Raw genomic sequence first — 26,348 nt, 5'->3', positions numbered from 1 at the left:
TCCACAACTTCCCTGGACAACCTGTTCCAGTGTTTCACCATCCTCTCAGTAAAGAATTCCTTCCTAATGTCTAACCTAAATCCACCCTCTTCCAGTTTAAAGCCATTCCCTCTCATCCTATCATTACATGCCCTTGTGAAAAGCCTGTCCCCAGCTTTCCTGTAGTCCCTTCAGGTACTGGAAGGCTGCTCTGAGGTCTCCGTAGAGCCTTTTCTTTTCCAGGCTGAACAATCCCAGCTCTCTCAGCCTGTCTTAATATGAGTGGTGCTCCAGCCCTCTGATCATCTCTGTGGCACTCCTCTGGTCTTTCTCCAGGGGCTCCATGTCCTTATGTTGGGGGCTTCAGAGTTGGACACAGTACTCCAGATGGGGTCTCACAAGACTGGACTAGAGGGGCAGAATCACCTCTGTGGCCCTGCTGGCCATGCTTCTTTTGATGCAGCGCAGGACATGGTTGGCTTTCTAGGCTACAAGTGCACATTGCCAGCTCATGCTGAGCTTCTTGTCAACCAACACCCCAAGTCCTTTTCCTCAGGGCTGTTCTCAATCCATTCTCCATCCCTCCTGTAATTGTACTTAGGATTGACCTGACCCAGGTTCAGGACCTTGCACTTTGCCTTCTTGAACTTCATTAGGTTGGCATGGCCCCACCTCTGAAGCCTGTCAGGGTCTCTCTGCATGGCATTGCATCCCTCCAGCATGTTGACCATACCACACAGCTTGGCGTTGTCAGCAAACTTGCCAGGGGTGCACTTGATTCCACTGTCTGCATCACCAACTAAGATGATGGAAAGCAGCTTTACAACTTTACCTGCCAGTTCTCTCAGGTCCCATGGACTTAGGCACTTTCAAATTCTTTAAATGGTTTCAAATGCCTACAGTGCCTTTTGCCTTCTGCGTCTTCAATGATGTGACTAAAATGTGTGTGGTGTGAACCAGATGGGACTTGGACCCACAGTCCCTAGCCCTGGGGGCTGATGCTTTATCCATTAGTCCACTGCGTTATCCTAACATACAGAGAGTAGGTGCTGTCCTCTTTCAATTAACTTTTTTTGAGACTTGAAAATTTTTGCTTAAAGATGCTGTAGGTAAAAATAAATCCATATCAATTACCTTTTAGAAAGAAGGGGGATGTAATTATGTACCTACTGATCCTGTTATGTAAAAGTTGCATCTTGGTCTAAAAGTACGAAGTTAAACATAGTTCTGACAAGAAGTCATCATCTAGGAAAAGGAGAGGTTAGATTTTAATAGTGCTAAACAAAGTAGAAGAATGGGTTATCAGTGAAGCAGCACAAAAGGAAAGAGTCTGTGTCAACCTGTTTTGATAGAAGCATTTGCAGAAAAATTTTAAGGAATCAAAAGATAATAGGCTACTACTAGTTGACTCCCTGGATGACAGAGGGTAAAGTTACTTGTAGCTCTATGTTTGGCTCAAAAATAGCAAAAGAAAGTGGGACTTTCCTGTTGAAACTCCAGTGATATGACTGATCTGAGGTGAATAATCAACAAAGTATCTTAATGCAATGACTACATGCTTTAACTTTCCTGCATTCAGAGAAAATCTGTGCTGTTTCTAGGTAATGGAAGTTATTGTTGCATCTGTTGCTTTTAAATGACTTCTCCAAGACAGTAGTTTTCTTTCATAACCTACATGACTTGCAGCTTCATCCCCACTGCAGTCAGTGTCACCAGCCACTGTACATCTGTCCCAGTAGTTTGGGGATCCCACACGTGTTTTACTACTGTTAGTCCTGATGCAATCTTTTCTACAAGATGTAGAAAGTTGAAGGTAGGTGAACATAGTAGCAATGTTCAGCAGGCAGGCAAATTTTGCTTCTGCCAGCCTGTTCAGGTCACGAGTTCAGTTCATGCTATTGATAATAGAGAGAACATGTTACAAGTAGGAGAATGGGGACAAGATCTTCTCTTAGGTGTGTGCTGAAAACCATCCAATACAGGACACGCAGCTAGCCTAGCTGGGTTGTGTGGAAATCACAGATATCCTTTGTTTTTACATTTTTGGAGACAAAATGTGTAGATAATTGGTAATTTGACTTAACAAATTTATATGCACTCATACTTCTGTGTTATTCTGAGAGTTAATTAAAAATTTTGTTTCTCTTCCTTCCCCCCCGGTGTGAGGGGGAAAGGGAGGAAGAATCTGCCCTGACAAAGGAATTTCTAAAACTCATCTTAAGCTTTTCCTGTGCAAAAAGCATAATCAGTCAAGAGTGGGCAAAGTTCATGCTAACACAAACAAGATGCTGAACTTGTATGCAGAATGTTGCATGCGACAGCAGCCATTTCAACACATGCACACAAACAGTGAATCAACAGTGCCTAGACAGCAGACAGTGGCAGTGTCACAAAATGTCTTAAAACTGCATGTCGTACAGTAAGGCTTATGATTTAGAGGTCTTAGTGTTTTAAGGCTATTTCTAGTGCACAGTAAGCATGCACAGGTTTGCAGACTGATATGGTCAAGGTGCTTGTCATGCTAACTTTTCGTAGAACGGTGAACTTCCATGTACAGCAGTTGAGAGATACAACTTTGCTCCATATTCAGACTTAGCTTTCCATTTTGGAGATTAGGTGTATTTGCATGTATCTCTGTGCTACCTCTGTCTCTTGGTATGCTGGATTTGTTCTGCCTGTCATTTTTAATGTAAAACAGCTAAATACTCTAATGTTTCTGCTTGCATGGAATCCATTTTGGATTGCCTGGGATGTAGGAAGGAAGGGAAGCATGGTATAATAACCTTCTGTGCTTCAGTCTTTAAAGACCAGCCCTCATGAATCCCAGACGCTGGATGTAAGAGATAAGGCTTGAAGGAAGGAAGTCTGGTCAAAGAGAACTGGGTTAGAGATCAGTTGGATAAACTGAATATATACAAATCCATGGGTCCTGATGGGATGCATCCATGAGTGTTGAGAGAGATGGCTGATGATGTTGCTTTACCACTCTCCATCATTTTAGAAAGATCATGGCAAACAGGAGAGGTGCCTGAAGACTGGAGGAAAGCCAGTGTCACTCCAGTCTTCAAAAAGGGCAAGAAGAATGATCCAGGAAACTACAGACCAGTCAGCCTCACCTCTATCCTTGGAAAACAGATGGAGCAGCTCGTTCTGGAGGTAATCTATAAGCACGTGGGAGAGAGGAAGGTTATCAGGAGTAGCCAGCATGGATTTACCAAGGGGAAGTCATGTTTGACTAACCTAATAGCCTTTTATCATGGTGTGGCTGAACAGGTGGATGCAGGGAGACCAGTGGATGTAGTCTACCTTGACCTTAGCAAGGCTTTTGACACTGTCTTCCAGAACATCCGCATGAGCAAGATCAGGAAGTGTGGGGTAGAAGAATGGACAGGGAGATGGACTGAGAACTGGCTAAACAGTAGAGCCCAAAGAGTGGTGATCAGTGGTGAAGAGTCCAGCTGGAGACCTGTAACTAGTGGAGTTCCCCAGAATCAGTGCTGGGTCCAGTCTTGTTCAACATCTTCATCAATGACCTGGATGAGGGGACAGAGTATATCCTCGGCAAGTTTGCTGATGATACAAATCTGGGAAGATTGGCTGATTCATAGGAAGGCTGTGGGGCCATTCAGTGAGGTTTGGACAGACAGGAGAGCTGGGCAAAGAGGAACCTAATGGGGTTCAACACAAATAAATGTAGAGTCCTGCACGTGGGGAGGAGTAACAACATGCACCAGTACAGGTTAGGAGTCAACCTGCTAGAAAGCAGCTCTGTGGAGAAGGCCCTGGAGTCCTGGTGGACAAGTTATACATGGGGCATCCATGTGGCCTAGAAGTCCAATGGTATCCAGGGGTGCATGAAGACAAGTGTGTCCAGCAGGTTGAGTGAGATTCTCCTCCTCCTCCTCTACTCTGCCCTAGTGAGACCACATGGGCTCCACAGTTCAAGAGGGACAGGGATTTACTTGGGAGGGTCCGATGGGGGACTATGAGGATGATTAAGGGACTGGGGCTGTTTAGTCTAGAGAAGACTGAGAGAGGATCTTATTAATGTATATAAATATCTGAAGGGTGGGTGTCAAGAAGGAGTGGTCAATCTCTTTTCAGTAATGCCGTGTGATAGGATGAGGGGCAGTGGATGTGAGCTAGAGCACAGGAAGTTTGACCTCAACATGAGAGAGTTTGTTTACTGTGAGCGTTACAGAGCACTGGAACACGCTGCCCAGAGAGATTGTGGAGTCTCCTTCTCTGGAGGCTTTCAAGAACTGTCTGGATGCGTTCCTGAGTGACCTGCCCTAGATTCTATTGTGGGCCCTGCTCTGGCAGGGGGTTTGAACTCGATCTCCAGAGGTCCCTTCCAACCCTTAGTGTTCTGCAGTTTTGTGATTCTGTGGCAGTGAATGCCTGATGATCTTAATACTGGCCAATGATGGTACTGATTGAACCAGCAAAATCCTTCCACAAATAATGTGATTTTTCTCAAATTGATAACTAAGTTCAGCTTTTTACCTGGGACAGGCTGCTTTGGGGATTTTTACCTCTTTTGGTTTTTTCCTTTAAAGGAGGTAAGGAGGTTTTTAAACATTACTCCCAGCCCATATCTTGGCCAGATCCTTGGGTTCAAACTTGATGATGTTCAGCCTCACTGCTTTCTTGTAATATTACTTTGGTTCCTAGGTCAGTTCACCCTCTGCAAATCTTTTAATTCAAAATGTCAAAAGAAAGGATTTACTTTCAAATGCACAGCATTTCCAGCAATGCTGGATATTTGACTGAGACCTTCATGGTAAGGGCAGGTGGAGGTCCTGCTTTGTCATGTGTTGTTTTAGTTTTTGTCTGATCTGAATCTCTACCTAGTTCCAACTTACTCTTGTCCTGTATTTGGTCAGTTTTGGCTTACCAGTTCTGGTTTGTTTCCTGCTGACCTCCAATCACAGATTCCCAGTGGATGTCTGAGCTTCTGGCCAGCAAGCCACATTTTGAATGCTGAAAGGTGATTACTAACTTTGTGTCTATTTTGTTCTGTACAGGCACTAATGTGGGGAATGTTGTGGAACCAGGCTCTGGGATATGAAAGTGATCATGTGCAAATGGTGGCAGTAGTTGGACTAAAACCCTCTAATTGCCTAAATATAGTGAGAACAGGCCTGTAGTTAAACACTAATTCCTTCCTTCACAAGAGTCTGCAGCATAGCCCCATTCAGTTCCCTCAATATTTAAGATTTTTCTTATGTCGAATCAGCAGTGCTCTATTCATCTATGTAACTGTTGTTGTTTGGATTTTTTCTACCTGCCTGAGACTATTGCTTTAAAAAATATTTTAAAATTGGACACTTTCTATGGTACTTTAAGACAATGTGTTTTTTATGTCATGAATAGTTAAAAAAATTGCTTCTATTATCAGTAATAATATTGGTATACACGTACTGGCATTTCTTCTGTGGTGAATACACTTTTATAAAGATACTTTAAAGGAGTGTTCTGAAAAACAGCTAAACATTTAACTGCTTCATTTTTTCCTAATTTTGCTGTTGGAAATGCAAAATATGTAGATACCCAAATTATATTCCAGCATGACCTACTAGCAAGCAAGAGGATTTCTGCTTCAGTGCTGCAGTTCATTAAAGAGTTGTAAACAAAATGCTGCAAAAGTGTATTGTGGGCATGTGACGAGAGATTTCTGATAACCTCAAGGCTTGCCCCCAAGTGATTTTATTAATACTGAATAATCTGGGGGAGATCATAGGGTTTCTTTGAGTTTTGCCCTTGGAGGTTGCAGTTTTTACAGCTTGGAACAGCTATTAGTAACAATTGCTCTTGGAGTGTAATTTAAAAAGCCCCAGGAAATGTGTTCCTGTTTTTCTTTCTGTTGGAGTTAAAACTGACAACTCCTCTTCCTTTAGCCCCTGTTTCAGTGTGCCACTCTTCCTGGAAACCTGTTTGGAATGTTACAATGAAGCTTTTCACTTGCTTGAAGGACATCAAATATAACGCATGAGCCTGCTTCCCAGCAGAGACTTCATTCTGCGTGCAGTCAGCTGTTTCTCATGAGTCACACTGTTGGCTGGGTGAGGAAGGAAAGGGTTGCTTTGTGCAGGCTCTGGAAAGTTCATTATTTTAATTCCTCTGTATTGGGAAAGCTTCTGTTACAGTCATCAGCTCATTTTGTGTTCAAGGTAGCTAATACAGAGCCAGAAGATGACATCTTTTCAAGTTGTTAGTGGCAGTTGAAGCCTTGATTAAAATTTAGACTGTAGAAAATCTGGCCATAAAGTGTCATGTTTTGTGGTGATGGATGGAAGAAAAAGTGCAGTAAGTATTTGCATGTTTTCTTGTGAACATATTCTCTTTTTTATCTAGCTTGAAGTTATTTTTTTTCTTCAGTTTCTCTTGAAGAGTAACTCAGAGCTGTGTTTCAAATTACTTTTCTCTTTATGCAGCGCCTTTCAGAGTGGCATTATCCTGCCTAGAACTGGGCCACCTCTTTGGAAGTTTGTTTTCTCCTTCTGTTCTATTTTGCCATCACTCTCCAGAGTTGACATCGTACAGTCTGTGTTGGAGAGTGCAAGATTCCTGAGAGTATCAGCCATTAACTGTTTTGAAAGACTTGTATCTGTGGCCTGTTGTCTGGATGTTGCCTATAATATATACAGAACTGTTAGTAATATATATGTACACATTTCCCATTTTAAGACTGTTACTTTCTATGCAAATTAACCTTGGCTGTTCTTTAAAGCTGCTTTTCATCTTAAGGTAGGCATGCTTACCTTGCTGTTCAACGTTAGTAGCATGTTTCTTTGTCACTTATCCACATGACACCATTTTAGCTTTCTGCTTTGGCTAGCTGCCTTATCTCTGCTTTTAAGTCAGATTTGGCTAAAGAATATCCTTTTAAAACCAGATAGATAGGAAAGCACATAATTTTGATACAATACAAGTTTTAAGAAGTTTGATCCAGTCTTCAGTAGTATTTAACCTTTGGTTACTGCAGTTAGGGGATTATGAAATGTTCAAATATTTTTTTTTCAGCTTTTTAACATTTTCTGAAAACTACACAGAAAGCTGTGTTACTTAATGCATCAAACAAGTTATATTTGGAAATATTTTCCATTCTTTGGTATCTGCTAAGTTTAATAATATCAGTCACATTATAACCCTGAAAAGTTGTAATATTAATTATAGCTGCTTAGTATTATTTTCATTAGAAAAATGACAAAAATCCAGTAATGCTGTTGGGAAACATGGTGGGTTTTTTTCCCTCATAGTTTTGATAAGAAAAACTAACTTCTATAGCTTGTTCATGAACTAGATAAATTGAAAATTCCTATTTGATTTTTTTTTTCCTGCTGGTTTTCTTCACTTACCTGTCATTGTTCTTCAGACACTGAAAGATAACAATAATACTTTCATTTCTGATTTCAGACAAAGGCAAGTATAAGTTAAGCAATGTGTTGTATTTACATCTCAGGACCAGGCCATAGGAAATGTAACGTTTGCTCTATTAAATATAGCATATATAGTATGGCTGTTGATGGCATTTAGGCTTGTTCTCCTCTTTCATATTCTAGTTAAAAGAATGTAAGGTCAGTCTTTTAAAATCTTTTAAGTACTGTTAGAAACATTAAAGTGTGTGTGAAGTATTTCCAAATTATAGTTAGCGATGCACATCACACCTTGGCTGACCTGCTTTGTAAATTGGCTTTTTGATACTTGCAGAATGTAGATAATCAAAGGAGACAGAGCATTTAAAGTGTTTCATGGTGATCAGTTGTTTTGAATACTGGTATCTTGACCAACCACAGATTGATTGCAGATGTGGTTGGGTAGTGTACCTTTATCCTTTTAGTAAGTGTATAAGGCAGACTTCTTACTGTTCAGCTCTGAGTTTTAAATGGTAGGGGTAAAGAGTTTTTTTGTTTTTTATTTATCATCTTATGACTTCTAAAGCAGCTTTTATAAGTATTAAAAAAATAAAGGAAAATAAGTAGTTACTATTTGCTAGTATCCACTGTAACTTTTAAAGTTCTGTTTTCAAGGGTTAAAAGTTCTAGGACTGGTTTTCAGTATTTTCTTATAGAAATACAGGATCTTTGGTGATAAATATCTAGTGTTTGTTCAGTGGTATTTTAGCAGTTTGAAGTAGTTGACTGGGCTGATCTGAAATTGATGAAGTGTAACTGTATTGGAACTTACCAGTTGAGTAAAAATCTCTTAGTAGGGGTTTTCTGAAATCTTCTCATGGTGAAGTCAGTCTGTAAAACAAAATTATTTTAATTACAACTTTGAATATTACAGTTTCTCACTAATCTTATGAACAAAATTTCTGATTTAATCTTCCACCTATTTCCCTTTGGAGGTTAAATAGCTTTGAAATAATCTTAGCCCAAATTGGAGAAGTCAAGGCATGCCTCATCAGTGAGCTTTACGGTGCCTGACACAACGGAGTTGTGGGAGGTCAAATGCAGTGCAGGTCACCGCAGTGATTAAAAGGTGAAACTGTTTAATGGAGTCTGTAGAACCTGTGTGCCTACAGAAACTTTTTGGTTATATGTTAAAACTGTCCTGTACATCTAAACTTTTTGCAATGATAAATGGTGTTTATGCAGGTAGATACTGTACGCAGTAAGATTGCCAACAAGACAGATGGAGATTTCTCCTTTATCTGACTGCTTCTAGAAATTAATCTTCCAAGCTTCTGGTTCTGCTGGTTTGTAAGATTTTGTAATTAGGAAATAAATATCAAAATAGAAGCAAGAGAAAGAGAAGAAGCAAAGGTCCAGGTAAAGGAAAGAGAAATGATGCTGTACCTGGAGCATAAGGAGAGATGGTTATTGACAGACTGGTAGAGCTGTGTGAAATGGGTTTGGTAGCAACAACCACACTTTTGAAATACATTTTTTTCTGGTTTTATAGAAATTATGATTTGTTCATAATTATTTTGCTGCCATAGACTGAAAAGCACGTTTTGGCAACCTCTGCTTTCTTTTTTTCTGATTTGCCCATGTTGTATTCTGAGTTGGATATTGAGGAAATGTAGCGCCTCAATGTGCAGAAAACTGGTTTTACTTGAAGTGTCGTTATATTCCTCTGTCAATTACTGCATACACTTGTACAGATTCCTAAGGAATTCTGGAATATATGGAGATGGTGATCTCACTTAGATTCTTATCACCCAAGTTTTCAGCAGCTGTAAGGGGGGGCGTGGGGAATCCAACTTTATCAGATGGAATATACACACAAAGAAATATTTGTTAACAGAAGAGGCTCAGCGCTCAGAAATACTTTCTGGAAGGATTTTCTTCCAATTAGTGTAATTTAACAACTTTAAAATAAAGAATATTATAATATGTTGATAATTTTATTCACGGCTTCAGCAAAGATTGCATGATCAATGGATTTAGCAGGTTTTAATTAGCCCTGTCCTGTTTCAACAGGATGAGTCAATGCCTTACCAACAGATTTCAGTTAAGGGGAATTTAACTTGATGTGTGCTTACAAAAAGAAAAGGAAAACTGCTTTTGTCTCAGATTATGCCATAGTATCTTCTAAGTTTACATCTCCTTTAGATTTAATGTAGCTTAATTTGTTAGACTATGGGTTTGGTTTAATAAATAAATAGGATATGAAGCATTTCTCATGTAGATCATTTAGCTGAATGTGTGATATTAGCAAAGACCAAGCTGGCTTACCCCTTTGGTAACGGTGGCTAAACTGTCCCCTCAGAGCCTCCAAAACATTCACTAACCAAAGAGTTGTTTTCCTGTTTTGTGCTGTTTAATGCTTGCATTTTGTTTGTCTTCCCTTAGGGTTTTTGATTAAGCATTTACTTTTACTGAATCCTTGCCTGTAATGACAATTTAATTTTTTGGAAGTTAAATTGAAGTGGTATATACAATAAAATAACACATAGATGCAATTTAATCACATCTACACTTTATGAAAAATGTAAATCTGTTCTCTAAGGAATGTTTATTAATACCTTTCATGTTTATCATTGTACATGAGGAAGGTATACATAATTCCTCTTAGATTTATTAAAGATTACTTTACCCAGTCATTAATAAAGTGTCCCTTAAATCTTCTTCCCTCCCATGAAACCGTGAGAATTTCTGTACTGCTCGGGGTCTGTGCAATTCATCAGCACTATAAAAGAAGCCTGGCTCCTTCCATTTTAGGAATCTGGGAAGGGTAAATATTTAGGAGTGCTGGCATAACAATAGGGGAAGTAGAAGGAAATTAAAGTTTCGGATGAGACCAGTGCTGAGACACATTTGGCTTAAACTGTGGGTGGAAAAAAAGAGGCTTTTTAGTAAATTGGTGGAAGATTACAATTTTCATTTTTGGATTAAGGAATAAGTGGAACTATTTTATGTAGAATAAACTACCTAGCTTCACAGACAAGTCTCAGCTTTGAAAAGGTAGACTTTTTAGTTCTTGTTTAGCATTTTTTGCTTTTTATATCAGACTATAGTATGTTGTTCAGTTACTTTCTGACTGGTTGCTGGAACCAGTATTTCACTGAGCAAAGACTAGCATTGTTAAGTGAACAAGTCTTTTTATGGAAGACTACTGCTGATATGACAACTTGAAGGTAGAGCTTATAGGCTGTAGGGTGAATGAATATATGAAGTAGACTGAAATTAAGATCATGGCATAGGAATTTATTCCATTATAGAAAACCTGGTATTCAAGTTGCAAAGTATTTTGCTCTATAAAAGACTTCTATTAGAATCTCGGAGAATTTCCAGCAGAATTCCTAACAGCTGTTAGATATTGAGCAGAACAATTTGTCTGTCCTCAGAACAGCAAAAAAAAAAAAATCATTATCTTGATTAATTCATTTCAGGTTGAATAACTCTTTGGATATTAAAACCAGTTTTCCTGGTGTATTTCGCTTATCTTTGGGAGATTTTTGGCACTCTATTCAAATACTGAAGTGTGTATGTTCTAAAGTCTGAAGTCAGTTTCTGCCAAAATTTACTCTGTGACTTACGAGCCTATATAAAGACCATTACAGTAACTTAAGCTGATACTTGGCTTGTGTTTATGCAAGACAATTCCAAATAGTCCTTTAATTTTGAGCAGTGCTACATTTTTCAGAAACATCATATATAGAGTTGGCTGAAGATAGCTGTACTTTGCAAAGAATTTCAATGTTTTGAAATTTGATTATTTTTTTTAAATCCAATTTAAAAGTTAAACCAAAAAAATCTGTGTTTCTTTGTAGAAGGAAATAAAGAATATCTCCAGGGCATTTATCTCCACAGGTAGGAGACCCTGCTGAGTAGCCTTATCTGAAGCCCCAGAGCTCTTAGCTCTCACTCAGCTTGCTCTAAGTTCTGTGGGTCATCATAAAAGGCAGATTTCCAGTTTGTTCTGTTGGAAAGTTTTCAAGCTTTACCATCACGTTTTAATAGTATTTTTTTTCATTACCCTTCATATAATTCTGATTTTTATGGTTTCCAGATGGTAGATAATTCAGTGCAGACCCTGTGACAGTTTGTTGAATTTTGGATTTCCTAATGACTTGAAGGCTAGCAGAAGTTGCTCTTCAAATTTAGATGCCAGTTGCTGCAAGGGGAGCTAGGCCCACAGAACTTTGGAACTATAGTGAAATATATTAGTATTAGTGAAATACAGGGTATTAGAAGATAGTGTAATTTAGACCACTCCAGGACTTCAGTGTATATTTTCTTACAAATTTATCAGTAATTTGCATATCTATTTATATGGATATTTGTTATCTTGATGTTTTATTTGTGGGATGACCAAATACTTTAATATTTAAGTTCCTGTTCCCCCTTAGCTGAATCTTACTGAGAGTGGTCTGCAAATTCTGCAAAATGGAGCAATTCGAGTAAATTCTTATGGTTATTTATTCTACCTAGAATGGTCATGTATTCTACCCAGACATCTGAGGAACTAAACCCCGTGCCAGGAGGTAGTTGAACAATGTTGATCTTCCTCTTTACCACAGTGAGAGAAACTGGCCCAGCAGAGAAAAGGTTATCTGCCTCCTTGTTTAGAGGCAGATGTGCCCTGCATAAAAGGTGATACTGAATCCTACAGTTGGTAAATCAAGTACTTTTCCAGCCTTTTGTACTCATCTGTTACTGGGTATCTCTATTTAGTGCATGAGTTGTAATAGTTGTTAAAACAAAACCTCTTAAAATAGTAAGCAGAAAAAAATTACAAAAGGAACTGTATTTATAGTAAACTGGTTTTAGACCATGAAATCTGCAATCTATGGTAGTTTAGTCTCTTAATGATAAGTTAATATTAATCTACTTCAGTTTCAGAGTCCATATGACAGCTGTTGAATTTTGGTCACAGTTCCACCAAACTCATGATGAGGGTTAGTGGGATTCAATTATGTTCTCATAATAGCTTTCTACTAGTAAAATAAATCATAACAGACTATGTTTTAAATCTATTTAAAGTGGAACTTTGAGAACTTTAGTTCCTGTTAAATATTAATGAACATGGCTCCATTGTGACAGTGAGGTGACACTCATTTTAGTGTGAGATTTACCAGGACTGTTTTGTGGGACGTTGTATTTCATCGAATCATAGAATGGTTTGAGTTGGAAGGGACCTTAAAGATCATCTAGTTCCAACCACCCTGCATGGACAAGGACACCTTACACTAAACCAGGTTGCTCAAAGCCCTATCCAATGTGACCATTTTCTTCCCCAGTAATTCAGCTATAGCACCATTTAACCCATCAGTTCCTTTTGAACTATCAGAATTGAAGATGTTTATTTTACACTGTTTAAAAATGGGGTTTCAAAATACCTTTAGCTAGGATAGTGTTGTCATTTCTAGAAGTTTTTCTGACAAAGTAGATCAGAAGTTAGGAGGGACAAGAGAAATGAAGGCACTCATTGCATGGGGAAGGATAGAGAGCTTGGTATTAACACGTGCAGCACTCCAGCCTCTTGCAGTCCAAGCATCAAGGTGTGCTGATGTGTTGTAGAGCAGAGGCTGTGCCAGGTGCTCTTTCTACCAGTGCTCCAAGTGTCTTAAGTTTCACTGCGATAGCAATAAAGAAATATCTCTGAATACCTTGCAATCCTTCGTTGTCATTGCTGGGCAACTGCATGATGATTCCAAGAAAAATATGTGAATTTTGTGCCAAACTCTATCTGAAGGATTTCCAGCTCATGTTTCTCGGCAAGTAGTGGAGACTTAACTATTTAGCTAATCAGCTGTTTACTAGAGTAGGATCAAGGGCTTCCTAGGAACGGAAAATTTACAGGACCAGAGTGAGGGAGAACACAAGCAAGACAGCCAGGACTTTATAATCTAATTCTGATGTCACTTACCTGGGAAGGGAAGAAGCAGGCTATACTTCAAGTTCTGTATATGTATTTTCCATGAAACAGTGCACAGAGTTTATTAGCAGTCTTGGAAACTTAACAGAACTAAGCATAGCCTGTAAAGTGGTGGATTGAACAATTTCTGTCTAAAGTCTTTTATAAGTAATAGAGTGAAGCTTTAAAATGGCAGTAGTAAATATAGAATGAAAGTAAGATTTTGTGCATGTGCTTTCTTGTTTGTTTCCAGATTCTTGATATTTGCAAAGCTGATTTAATAACAAAATTTGCGTTGTGAAAGCTTCTGTTTAATCCTGTTTTAGGCCTCTGTTTAATCTGATTTTAAACATGCTGATTAAGCTACAGTTTGTGTACTTGCCAAAGAAATTATTCTTGATTTATGTCATAGTTTTAAGAGAAATAAGCATATTGAAAAGCAATAGAAATTCTGCATCCACATCTGTGGGTATATAATGTTGATGTAATAGTGGTGCATGCCAGTGCTCATGTACTTTCCAGTTTATAACTTCAAACTGAAGAAAATGCAAATGTATTGTTCTTCAGTGCATGACTAAGTTAAGGTACTAAACCAGATTCTTTATTATGTTACTTCTTAATTTTGGTTTAAAAAACTGGCTTGTTGCTTGCTAAATTTACAATGGCAGTTTTAGGTTTCTAGGAAGCTCTAGTGACCCCTGTTAAAAAGGTAATTCAGTGAACCTGTCACTAATAATTTCATTCTGCAGCTAATAATAGTGGGTTGAATCCCAAAATTATGAGCTGGGCCCCCCCTTCCCTAAGGGAAGTATTTCTTTCCATCTTTAAATGTAAGGAGGGTGAGCATAGTAAATTTAACAGGACCTGGCTGTTCTTTTATTTTTTTAACTCTATGAGGCTTTTGCTAAGCAATATGAAGAAATCAGTACATCGCAGTATAATTTTTCTTGAGTTACCTACCTCTGAAGGCACACACGTGTTTCATCCATGACATTTTAATGGAATACAGCTTTGGTTGCTGTCACTCCTGTGTCTACCTGCAGCCTTGCAAGCTAGCACACAATGGCTGATATGTTTTAGACATGTTTTTTGTACAAGAGAAGTCTGACTGTTTTGGTCATACTCTGATAATCTGAAGAGGATCAAATGTTTCTGCTCAGTGTTTACAGTAGTCATGCAAATAGGACAGTAATGCAGTACTTCTGAAGAAAGACTTAGAAGGTAATGATGTTGAATCATTGATGTCAGCTCTGAAAGAAAAATTGCAGTCTTTCAACAAGAAGGCAAGAAACTTGGGAAGAACCCTTCAATGGCTTTACCAATTGTAACCAACTAATTTTAGTATTGAATTGGAATGCTAAGTTCTCCATTTTGTCCTAGTGGAAGAAATTCCTGCATGTGAGAGACTGGAGCTTTAGTTTGTAAGCATTTCAAAGGTAACCCTTTGTTTCTAATGTGATTTTTTTTTTGTGATAAATTGAAACTAGTTCAGCAATAACTTGTTTTATAGAAAACTAAAAACCAGAAATTATGCATCATACTTATCTATTCTATTTGCAGTTCTACTTTTTAAAGTTGTATTCTGTGTGCTGCATGCTTATTCTTAAGCAAAATTTTTAGAAGTTTCTATTTAGTGCTAAATATGAACTGTAAAAGTTATTACTTTTACAGTATATGCCATAATATACACAAATGGACCTAAATCACTGCCACTGGAAGAAGCTCATCTCCCCATTCCTCCTGGTTATTCTTGCTTGTCGTGGCCTATTGGAATTAAAACTCATCTATGGGGCGGAGGTGTGTGGATGAGTGTCTTAGCACATGTTGACATGATAGAAACTTGCTTCAAAATTATCACCTAGCTTTGAAATTCCTTATCTTCTGACCTCAGGCTGAGCATTCTAGGTTTCTTTCTCTCCCTTCTTCCCTCCACCCTTCCTCTTGAAAGGCACCTTGCCAGTAACCAAGGAGCTCAGGGTCACCTATTTCTATTCACCATACACAAATACTGCTGGTCCTGCCAGACATCTCGTACTCGATTCTATTGGAAAGACAGGAAGAACAGATATTGCAGATATTGCAGTGTTTTCCAATGCCTGGCAATAACTTTGTATGCATTTGGCTTTGAGTACTGTAACCAGATCCAAATTGATACCTTTTGTTCACTTTGGGGAAAAATATGTAGTGAATATGTCATGCAAACATGAAGAAAAAGTCATCCAAAATTGATTGGGATGCTTTCTTCAAGGTTAGATTATGTTTTTCTTTGTCTCTAAAGCAAACTCTTTGGGAAGGATTTTCTTTTGCAGGTAGTTTTGTGCGTAAGTTGTTTCAGAAAGGGTATATGCAGAGATGAGTATCTTTTGACTAATGGAGCAGTCTTTCCATGGTTGCTCTTTTACTTTTGGTAGTTGGTTGGACCTTGAGTTCTGCTGTGGAAGGTCAGTAACTTATGTATGCATTGCTCATATTAAAATAGTATCTGGCTAGTAACTGTTACGTACTGTAGACTAAACAAGGCTGTTCTGTTAAATAAGACTTAAAATACTAAAAACTATTCAGGTTTTAATATCGGCACATTGCTATAAAGATTCAGTGGCTTGGCAGTAAACCGTTTTCTTAGTTTTATTAAAATTAGCAGTGCTCGTGCCCTGGAACAGGTACATGGCCCAATTACGTGAACTGAAATGGAGCTGCAAGGGGACCAAACTTTGCTCCTAGCCACAGAATGTCTGTTCAGCTGCTGCTGCCACGGGACTGCCACAAGTCTTCAGCAGCTGCTGGATGCCTGTTTCCATGTCTGATACAGAGGTGGTTTACTGGTGCTGACTTCGTACAGCTGTGGTACTGCTGGCATACACCCAGTCACTCTTCTCCGCCAGGATATAAAAAAATCTCTGCATGGTTGTACTCTGTAATGACCAAATGTGGCTAGTATTCTCTCCATTCCCATACTCTGGCTTCCTGTGAGGGGAAAACTGGTATCAGTCCTGCTGCTTCTCAGTCCCGGAGTGCTTAATGATCCTCAAATCCTGGGGACAGAAATAAACTGTACTCCTAAATATGTTTCAGCACCTGATCCTCTTCAGATTTCTGAATTCTTATGTGAGGAAAGTTAACCTGAAACTACAGTTCACTTAACCAGTGGAGAACCAAATCCTATTCCAGTGAGTCTTCTAGAAACAGAGCATGTATTGTACATATAAAATGGGTTGCCTGTAGTAATGGGAAAAGGCAGTATTGTCCGACTCAACTGGCTGCATAACTCACAGACTGTAGCAGAAGAAATCTAATTGATGTCTGATCTTGAATTCAATCTTTAAATAGCTATCCAAATGTACTTACTGAATGTAAATCTCAGGTAGTATCATCGAGTTTGAAAAGCCTTCAAATAGATGATCTTAGACATTTGGTCAATATTGGACATCTTCAATATAAAAATTTGGTTTGTTAAATGGACCTAATGCAGAGAAATAATATAACTAGGTTTTTAATAAAACTGTAATGTGATTTCTGTATACCCTGTGTTTTTCCAAAGGGTTTTTTTTATTTGAGAATTAATCTGGAAGGTGTACAGTTGCAGTTTTGTATTGACAGAAATACAGCTCAGAACTGTGGGGCTCCAGGGAATCAATATGCACTGCTGGAAGTGCCAAAATCAGATATAGGGGAATATTACATAACTGTTTCATAATTTAGATTTGTTTCAAGGATTTTAATTTAGAGTAGCAGGAAAAACAGACGTCTCTCAAACTTCAGTGAACAGCTTTGGAAATGAGGTGACTTGTGTGTGATAGGCGATGACTGTAGTTTCCTCTAAACAGTGTGAACTCACAGGGTCCCAGGGAAATCTGACGTCTCCTTCTAAAGCTATGGAGATTGGTGCTCTGAAAGGTCTTGTTCTTCATTTATCTGGGAATTGAGAAATTCCCAGGCTCACATCTGTTTGCTAAGAGACAGCTAGAAAAGACTGACTTCCCATTGCAGGAGCTGTGTTTGGGTAACCCTCTGGCAGGCAAGCAGCCTAGAGAGCAAACACTGAGTTTGTGCTCAAATAGCATTTTCTCTTGCCTTGTCTGTCAGGCAAGAGTTAGTGTGTTGGTAAAATTCCCATCAAATAAAAGCTCCTCTGTGGGCTTTAGCAATGCTTGTTTATTCCAAACACTTGGATTTTATTTTTTTTTTTTTTTCCTGAATCAAAAAAGATCCACTTTAGTGCTTATTTCTCTTTCCTAATGAGGAAAGGTGAAGGTGTGATGTGGGTTGTGCGCAAAAGCAGGGGACCCGTTTCAGGCATTATTTGAAGGTTTAGGCAGTTAATTTTGAAAATCCTGTAGAAAAATGTATAATTAAAAGCTGGTAGGGGATTTCTCTTCTGTTACTTGAACTAAGCCAAGGGAACAGCATGCTATGAAGGTTAAACTTGAAATAAGTAGAAGAAATGTTTCATAACTCCAGTTGTCACCTAATTTGCTCTTAAATGAATAGGAAGAATCTTCTACTTTAGCTGTGGAAGTGGAATTAACAACATGTATAATTTTCTAATATCTGTAACAAAAATGTTTATTTTGCACATTGTGCACATATGGTGATACTTGCAAAGTTGCAGTAAATGTTGATGTTACATTTTTAGTTTCCCTGAATTTAAGTGCAAAAAAAATGGTCTTTATCTTAAAACACTGAGATATCAATTACTTTAAAATTAATCCTTTACATTTCAAGACTTTGCTGTTTCCTGCAGTAAGAGTATGAATCTGAAAAAGTGACTTCCCGTTGTTTCTGTAGCTGAAATAGAAACAGTGGTAGTTGTGTTTTCTGAACTGCTGGATGCGTTCCTCCAAATAATGGGAGAAATTCTTTATTTCTTTTATTAAAGACAATTTAATTTTAATACGGTAGTTACTGCAACAGTATTGGTAATGTGCATTTTTCCTGTCATTTAGAAAAAAGTTATGCTGCCATAGTCGTTTTCATTAACATCAGGGTGGTGGTTGTAATTTAAATACTGGTGTCGTACAAGTGGTGGAATTACTGCTTTTTATGTCACTTGTTTATTTTATGTTCGGATAAAACATTCTGTTTTTCTCTCTGGTCAGTCTGGACTGTTTTACAAGTGACATTATACACATGCACATATACACTTATGTGTAGTTAGTTCATAGTGGAAAAGGTACACCTGTGAGAAAGGAATGTGAATGAGAAAATGTAACTGTGTAAACATGTTTATGCAGCTGCATTTTAATGTAACATTGGAGCACTTTGTTTAGAGAACGAAACTGTTACAACTGAAGACAAGCTATTAAAAAATCCTTCAAAAAGTTCTGAGCTGTAGATAATCAAAAGTATAGAACTTCAGTTCTGCTTCTAGATTTATTTGTACTTTTAAAAAGTTTTCTTCATATTAGCATCTGAAAACTATTTGAGATGCTAATGAAACTGTCTTAAACTTTCCATATTAAAGCCTATTTGCAGAGTATTAAACCTGATTTTTTCTGTTTTTCATTATTAATGCGTAGCCTTTTTTAGTAATGTAAATAATTGCTTACAATGTGGGGAATTTTTTTAACTTGGTAGCTTTTCAAGCCTCTTATGTGATGTGGGACTTGAATGCCTGTGGAGCCGCAGATATGCATTCAATCTAGAGTGCATGTGGTTTGGATACATACAAAATAAAAGATTTACCTCTATTAGATCTTCACTGAAAAATCATTAAATTGATGTTAGTATTTCTGTTCTGTAAGTAGACAAGACAGTCATATTTCAGAAAACTCAACCTTCACATGACCTGGTTTAAAACCTCATGATCTCAGTGAAAAAAACTAGAAAAGTACTACTACAGTGTCTTGTTTCAGTTGAGGGGTGGGGGAGAAAAAAATACTGGAAAACATCACTATCATACTTTGAGAGCTTTTTGTAAAAATCAATAAAGGAAATAGCTTAGAATCCTGCTATATTTGTTTGCCGTATCATACTGAACTGACTCTCTTAATTACACTAGGGACTGAGAACACATTGTTCTATGCACTTCAGGGACAATGAAAGACCCTTTTTATCACCCCGGAAACTTATTTCTGTGCTTAGGCTTCCAGTGTTATTTGATATAACCTTAAACTGTCGAGTTTCTGGAATATTAAAAGAATGTGTTGGTATCTGCTTTACTAAATGTAGTGTGTAGAGTTTAAATTTCCCAATTGCAAGCCAGAGTCCTTTTTTTATCTAAAAAAACCACAACAAACAAACAGAGAATGATCTGCAATCATATCTAACATTTCTCCTGTCACTAGTGCTGGAGAAGACTGCTTTGCAAGACTTGAAAGATTGTTCAACCTCTGTATTCACTTAATTCTCAGCCTTCTTAAGGATATCAATTATGAAAGATTTGTGATGAAGTCTGAGTGAGTGGATACCGGAGAAGGACAGCCAATTTATTTCATGTCATCTATTGATTAGACAATGTTTCATCCTGGTGGAGCTAGCAGTCTGAAAATGGAAGCTCAATACTTCAGGCTTCAGCCATAGGTATATGATAATACTGGATCAGTTTTGCTTATATTATTTATATTAAGGTGAGTTCCCTTCACCCCTTGGGGAAAAAAAAAATATGGAGGCGGCTGTGGAAGAATGTCAGTGTAAGTGTTTTAAGTTTTTATATTTAATAGCTAGTATTTAATCAACTTCCTTAATAGGTAGTATTTAATCAACTTCCTTTCTACTTCCTTTTCATTAACTTCTGTGTCTTAATGAAATAAAACCACAGATCTAAGTGTAGGTTTCTCATTGCTGTGTGCTTCTGTTTTTATCTTTTCCAATACTCTCACTTCTAGATGGGTAACACAGGTAGTGATTTAACTCTGCTGTGTTCAGAGGCTGCCAAGGGTTCATTTTAAGAGTTTTCGTCTCGGGGGTGATGCCTTCTTAACACAGCTGTTCTGTTTTCAGGTTCAGTTTAGGTCTAGGAGCAGATGACTCAAGTTTGTGTAGCTGCAGTCTCAGGTAGGTCAGTTTGTGTCTTTGTCTTGTATTTCTGGATGCTGGAGCACCTGGGAGCACCATGTAGGCAGTAGGATATCTCTGCAGAATTGTCAGGTGTGACAATCGGTAGCAATCTTGTAATCTCTGATGGATGAAGCTGACTCCATCCAATTAGCCTTCTCAGTACTGTGCTCCTGGTATGTCCCACGTACTGCTACAATATGAATGAGCCCAATATATGCCCTGTGTGACTCAGTCTTACCTCAAGTGTTGCACAAAAATATACTTTAGTAGGAAGAGTAGTAAATAAATGGTTAGTCCCTACTGTATTTCTCCCACCACATTGTTTTAAATGGCATTTGGTAAATTGCCTATTGCAAGTACTGTACTATAGCATCTGAGATGCAATTGAGAATATTGTGTCCAATAAAAAAACACGAGTCAGGAAATTCTGTAGGTGCATAGGAATTGTAATAAAAATTCAGTGTAGCTCTAATAAAATACTTGCAGAGTACGTGTGCCATGTACAGAACTCATTCTGTCATTTTAACCTTTAATTAGCTCTTCTATTCAATTTTTCCGTATTCTGCGCAGTTCATTAGCAATTAAGCAGAATTTCTGCACCACCTCTGGTGCTCTCTCGCCTTCAGGAATTTCAAAATCCTCTGCACTTTTTCCCTAGCACTTGCATAGTCCTTCAGCATCAATTTGTCCTCAGAGCACCCAAAGATGTTCTCTTATTAACATCCAACACTGTCAAAGTCCTTTAGATTCTTCTAAATCTGACTCTTTCATTAAAAGGCAGTGCTCTGACAAGAAGAATCTGTGAATAATATCATATTAAGCTCAGAGAGGCAGGTGAAGGCATCCAGCGAAGAAAATGTGGTACAGAGAGTAGCTGCAGTTACAGCTTGGTAGCAACTCCTGATCAGGGGCAGCCAAAACTAGCAGAAGTGGCTGACACTTGATGTCATTGCTTGGTATCTTCAGTTTAGGAAAGGTTATGGCAGCAGCTCTCTGGATCTTGTTTGAATAGAGGGGTTGGTCAAACTTCATACACTGCAACACAGTACGTTAGCTGTACTTCGTAAGTATAAGCTTCATTTTCTAGGCTTATCTTACGTATTATACAAACTATAATTCATTTGAATCTCTAATATAGAATCATAGAATCATTAAGGTTGGAAGTGACCTCAGAGATCATCAAGTCCCAACCCTCCTGCCATGAGCAAGGACCCCTACCGCTAGATCAGGTTACACAAAACCTCATCCAACCTGGCCTTAAAAACCTCTAGGGATGGGGCATCAACAACCTCCCTGGGCAACCTATTCCAGTTCCTCACCACCCTTATAGTGAAGAATTTCTTCCTAATATCTAACCCAAATCTCCCCTCTCTGTTTAAAACCATTGCCCCTTGTCCTATCACTATCTTCTCTGATGAAAAGCCCCTCCCCAGCTTTCCTGTAGGCCTCCTTTAAGTACTAGAAGGCTGCTATAAGGTCTCCCTGGAGCCTTCTCTAGTCTGAACAGCCCCAATTTTCTCAGCCTGTCTTCATAGCAGAGGTGCTCCAGGCCTTTGATCATCTTGGTGGCCCTTCTCTGGACCCTTTCCAACAGGTGTATATCTTTCTTGTGCTGAGGACACCAGAACTGTACACAGCATTCCAGGTGGGGTCTGACCAGAGCAGAGTAGAGGGGCAGAATCACCTCCCTGGCCCTGCTGGCCACACTTCTTTCGATGCAGCCCAGGATGCAGTTGGCTCTCTGGGCTCCAGTGCACACTGGTGGCTCACGTTGAGCTTCTCATCCACTACCACCCCCAAGTCCTTCTCCTCAGGGCTGCTCTCCAGCCATTCTACCCCCAGCCTGTATTTATGCCTAGGGTTGTGCCGACCCAGGTGCAGGACATTGCACTTGGCCTTGTTGAACTTCATGAGGTTGGCACTGGCCCACCTCTCCAGCCTGTCAAGGTCCCTCTGGATGGCGTCTTTTCCCACTTGGGTGTCAACCACACCACACAGCTTGGTATCATCAGCAAACCTGCTGAAGTTACACTCAATCCCACTGTCCATGTCTCCAATAAAAAGATGTTGAACAGCACTGGTCCCAATACTGACCCCTGAGGGACACCACTCGTCACCTGCTTCCATTTGGACACTGAGCCATTGAGCACAACTCTCTGGGTGCAGCCATCCAGCCAGTTTCTTATCCACTGAGTGGTCCATCTGTCAAATCCATGCCTTGTCAGTTTGGAGACCAGGATGTCATGTACAACAGTGTCAGACACCTTGCACAAACCCAGGTAGATGACATCACTTGCTCTGCCACCATCCACCATCTCTGTAGCCTTGCTGTAGAAGGCCACCAGATGGGTCAGGCATGACTTGCCCTTCGTGAAGCCATGTTGGCTGTCACCAATCACCTCTTTATTTTCCACGTGCCTTAGCAGACTTTCCAGGAGGATCTGCTCCGTGACCTTGCCACGCACAGAGGTGAGACTGACCGACCTGTAGTTCCCTGGGGCTTCCTTTTTCCCCCTTTTCAAAAACAGGGGCTATGTTCCCTCTTTCCAATCATCGGGAACCTCACCAGACTGCCATGACCTCTCAGATATGATGGACAGAGGCTTAGCAACTGCATCCACCAGCTCCTTCAGGACCTGTGGGTGAATCCCATCAGGTCCCATAGATTTATGCACCTTCAGGTTCTTTAGATGGTCACAAACTTGCTCTGCTCCTACGGTGGGAGGTAATTCATTCTCCCAGTCCCTGCTTTCACCTTCTGTGGCCTTTGTGTTGAGGTTGGAGCACTTGCCAGAGAAGACTGAAGCAAAGAAATCATTGAGGACCTCAGCCTTCTCAATATTCTGTGTTGCTATCTCATTCGTTTCCTTCAGGAGAGGGCCTACATTTTCCTTGGTTGTCCTTTTCTCCCCAACATACCTAAAGAAGCTTTTCTTATTGTTCTTAACATCCCTGGTGAGATTTAATTCTAGCAGGGATTTGGCTCTCATCATAACAGTATTTATTTTTTTTCTGAAGGATTGTGTATGGAGTTCTGGAAACTATTAGTGTGTTTACTACTACCTGATTTTATTAAATGTACCATGAAAAATGTTATTTTTTAATCTCAGTTAAAAAGCCACTGTTTGTGTTAAGTTATGCTAAGAGACGGTTTGCCCATTTTTCGAAGTTTAAAGAATTTTTCTTTGGTCAGAACATGCATAGTACTTTTGTTTGTGAGGGCAGCATGTCTACCTTCAAGGGCTTGAAGTTAAAATTCTTTAAGGAATCATGAAACTTAAAAATAATAACTTTCAAGGTGGAAGAATAGTAAAATTGTATTATGTTAATTTTCTCTTAAATGCATAGTAAACCTATGAGAGTTCATTTTATTTATGGCAAATTCTCTCACTTGTAAAATGTGTTGATCGATAGGTAGGTGGAACTTCCTGGTGGATCAAGTATTGTATTGACATAAACCAAGGCTGAATTAGTAAGGCAGATGTCCTGCAGATCCTCTGCATATATGCATTTCCACGTGGTGGATGGAGCAGAGGGTTACTCATTTATCTTCTCGAGGCTTTCACAAATCACATTTGACATTCCTGATTTACCTTGAATCAGTTTAAATTCTTAGATCCTTTTCCACCTTCCCCAGTTTTCCTGTACCTGCACTCCATATGCTGCAGAGCTCAATTGTCTTTCCTAATTACTTACAAAATGTCAACATCTGTCTGATATTGCTGGAGATGAACAGTGGGGCGAGTAGCAACGTTGAAAGTTGAATATTGTGCAAAAGGGGATTTACAAGGGTTTGTGATGGAGATGTCAAAACCAGGAGCATTTAAGGCTCTTTGGGATAGGGCATAGCCTGGGCGAAAGGCTTCTAAGGACTCCCAGTGCTGAGTTTGCCTTTCAGATACTGTAAAGGCAATAACTGACCGCAAGACTGTAATTCAAATATATGATTCAGTATTTAAATCCAATTTGCACAGCATTATTTTATTAAACATATGCACATACATTATACACTGACTTTACGATTGTCCTTGGGAACAAAGTGTCTGCAGTATGTTGATGTGTTAAGATAGAGTAACACTGTTTTATGCAATACATATAATCTAAGAGCTTTAATAGATTGTAGTTAATTGGATTTTTAGAGTACTTTTCCTCCTAGATATCAAAGCAGTGAGCAGATATTAGGTGCCTGTTGTCCCTTCTTTGAGGTGGTTAGCAAATACAAGTGATACAATGATACCTGCAAAGAGCTAATATGCAGTAGTATTTACATATTTAAGAAAACTTTTATTAGTAGATAGGTTCTTCAAAAATACAGTTTTATGATTTTGGAAAAGGAGCTTTGAGATTATTCTTGAGATGCTTCTGGTCATGTGTATTTCAGATATTCAGAAAGTGAATACTGTATTGTTTTTGAATTACAACATTAACTGGTTTGTAGTATTGCTGGTTTGTTCAAGAAATATATCTGAGTTTCTTCAGTAAGACCTGTCCTGGATCATTAGCACTGAATGACTGGACATTGGATGGAAGGCAAGTTTTCTGCTAGGGAATCTATTATTGTTAGAAAAATGGTGTTTTACACAGGATGCTGATGGTGTGTGGGAGGTGGAGACAGGACAGCTGATGGCCAGTGAAATTTTCCAGTTGAAGCTAAGTAAGAAAGGCAAGGAACATTGGTTTAAATAAAAAAGTTTCCCTTAGAAGTGGGGAAGCAGCACAGTCTCTGACCACCTGTTAAAGACCAGATCCAATGAGCACAGAGAGCTGCCTGGCATAAACGCTTGGACCAGAATTAGGATGCCTAATTCTAAGGTCACACTGAGGGAAGCTGAGCCCCAGTGTTTCCTTTGGCAGGATTTTTTTGCCTTAGAAAGAGCAAAGATACTTGTGGATAAGAAATTCCTTTTGCTACAGCCAGCTCAAATTGACCCCAAAGTTGGAGCTCCAGCATTTCAGGAGAGGGGAAGGAGAGCTTCTAAAATGCCAGCTCCAGGTGGATTGTGACCTGCTTTGGAGTGACTGGGGATGGGTTTATAAGATCTCCACCCAGGAGATCGCCAATTCTGAGGTTTGCATCTGAGATACCCAGAGCTAAGGAAAAACCAGGGGTCACATCCCAAAACATGAGGTGTGTGAGGTTTGCTAGTTGGACCATACCCTGGAAGAGCAGGTTGAGACCAGCTTGTGGCATTTCCTACTGTGGTATTTTTTAAAGTTCTTTGTAACACAGATCTGTAAATTTAGTACAGTTTCGATACTTTAACATTGAGCTCTTTCTAAACACATGACCTGCTGCTTCCCTCTTGAGGTCTAGGAATTGAAGCTTTCAATATCCCCAGAATTTGGCAATTTTAAAAATTTTATTTTTTTTTTTTTTCCATTTTGACTTGAAAGTGACCAGGCTCTTCTGTGTTCATGGAGTTTTCAGCTTTTTACATGAATAGTCTGGAATAATTCAGTTAGTGTTTTTCAAGTCTTTTTTAAAAGATACGTATCTGAGGCATAGTGGAGATGTTCACTTGTGGAATACCAGGTCCTCAAGTGCTCAGGTGTGAAGGAAGGTCAAGAAAAGGCATTTGAGGTACAAATACTTTAAGATCTTTCTGGGGAAAAGCTCTGATTTCCTAAATCATTTTTTTTGTTGGTGTTGGAAGTGTCAGAGATCAGTAGCTACATGGAGATATTTTCTAAGACCTGCCTGACAACCAAACGATTAAGTAAGAGCCTTGGGGCTGGGGGGACAAGACCTACTGCCGGGAGCTAATGAGGACTAAAGTGAGATTGAGAATCACTCCAAAGGACACTCGGTGCCCTGGTTTCAGCGTCCCGCCTTCCGCAGCTCTTTCCATTTCGGAAATGCTGGTGGGAAGGTGATGTCCCTTGCACGTCCTCCCCGGACGCAGGTGCCGGGGCTCGCTCGGGTCCCTCCGCCCCGGGGGCGCGGGCGGACCAGGCAGCAGAGCGCGGCTCTCGCCTGCGGGTCCGCCTGAACCCAACCAGCCCCAAGTGGGGCTGGAACCGAGGGCGGGGAGCGGCCGCCGGGTTCCCGCAGCAGCAGCAGC

The 26,348-nt window shown here is 39.4% G+C and overlaps 1 protein-coding gene across 2 annotated transcripts in view; it reads left to right on the top strand.

Annotated features, from left to right (window-relative positions):
- The window catches only part of DISP1 (dispatched RND transporter family member 1), a 92,261-nt gene that overhangs the window by 26,207 nt on the left and 39,706 nt on the right, over nt 1-26,348 (top strand). Inside the window, exon 1 of one of the 2 annotated variants that reach the window (XM_051615208.1) lies at nt 6,250-6,288. The exons of the other annotated variant lie outside the window; for it this stretch is intronic. Coding sequence (XP_051471168.1) covers nt 6,272-6,288 — 17 coding nt within the window. The 5' untranslated portion in view covers nt 6,250-6,271. Of the gene's footprint in view, nt 1-6,249; nt 6,289-26,348 lie in introns of those variants that run through there. 2 annotated transcript variants of the gene reach the window in all.

The sequence above is a fragment of the Apus apus genome, chromosome 3 (assembly GCF_020740795.1).
Source record: "Apus apus isolate bApuApu2 chromosome 3, bApuApu2.pri.cur, whole genome shotgun sequence".
Taxonomy (NCBI): Eukaryota; Metazoa; Chordata; class Aves; order Apodiformes; family Apodidae; genus Apus; species Apus apus.
Note: the sequence above shows the minus strand (reverse complement) of the source record. Positions and strands in the feature narration are given on the sequence as shown.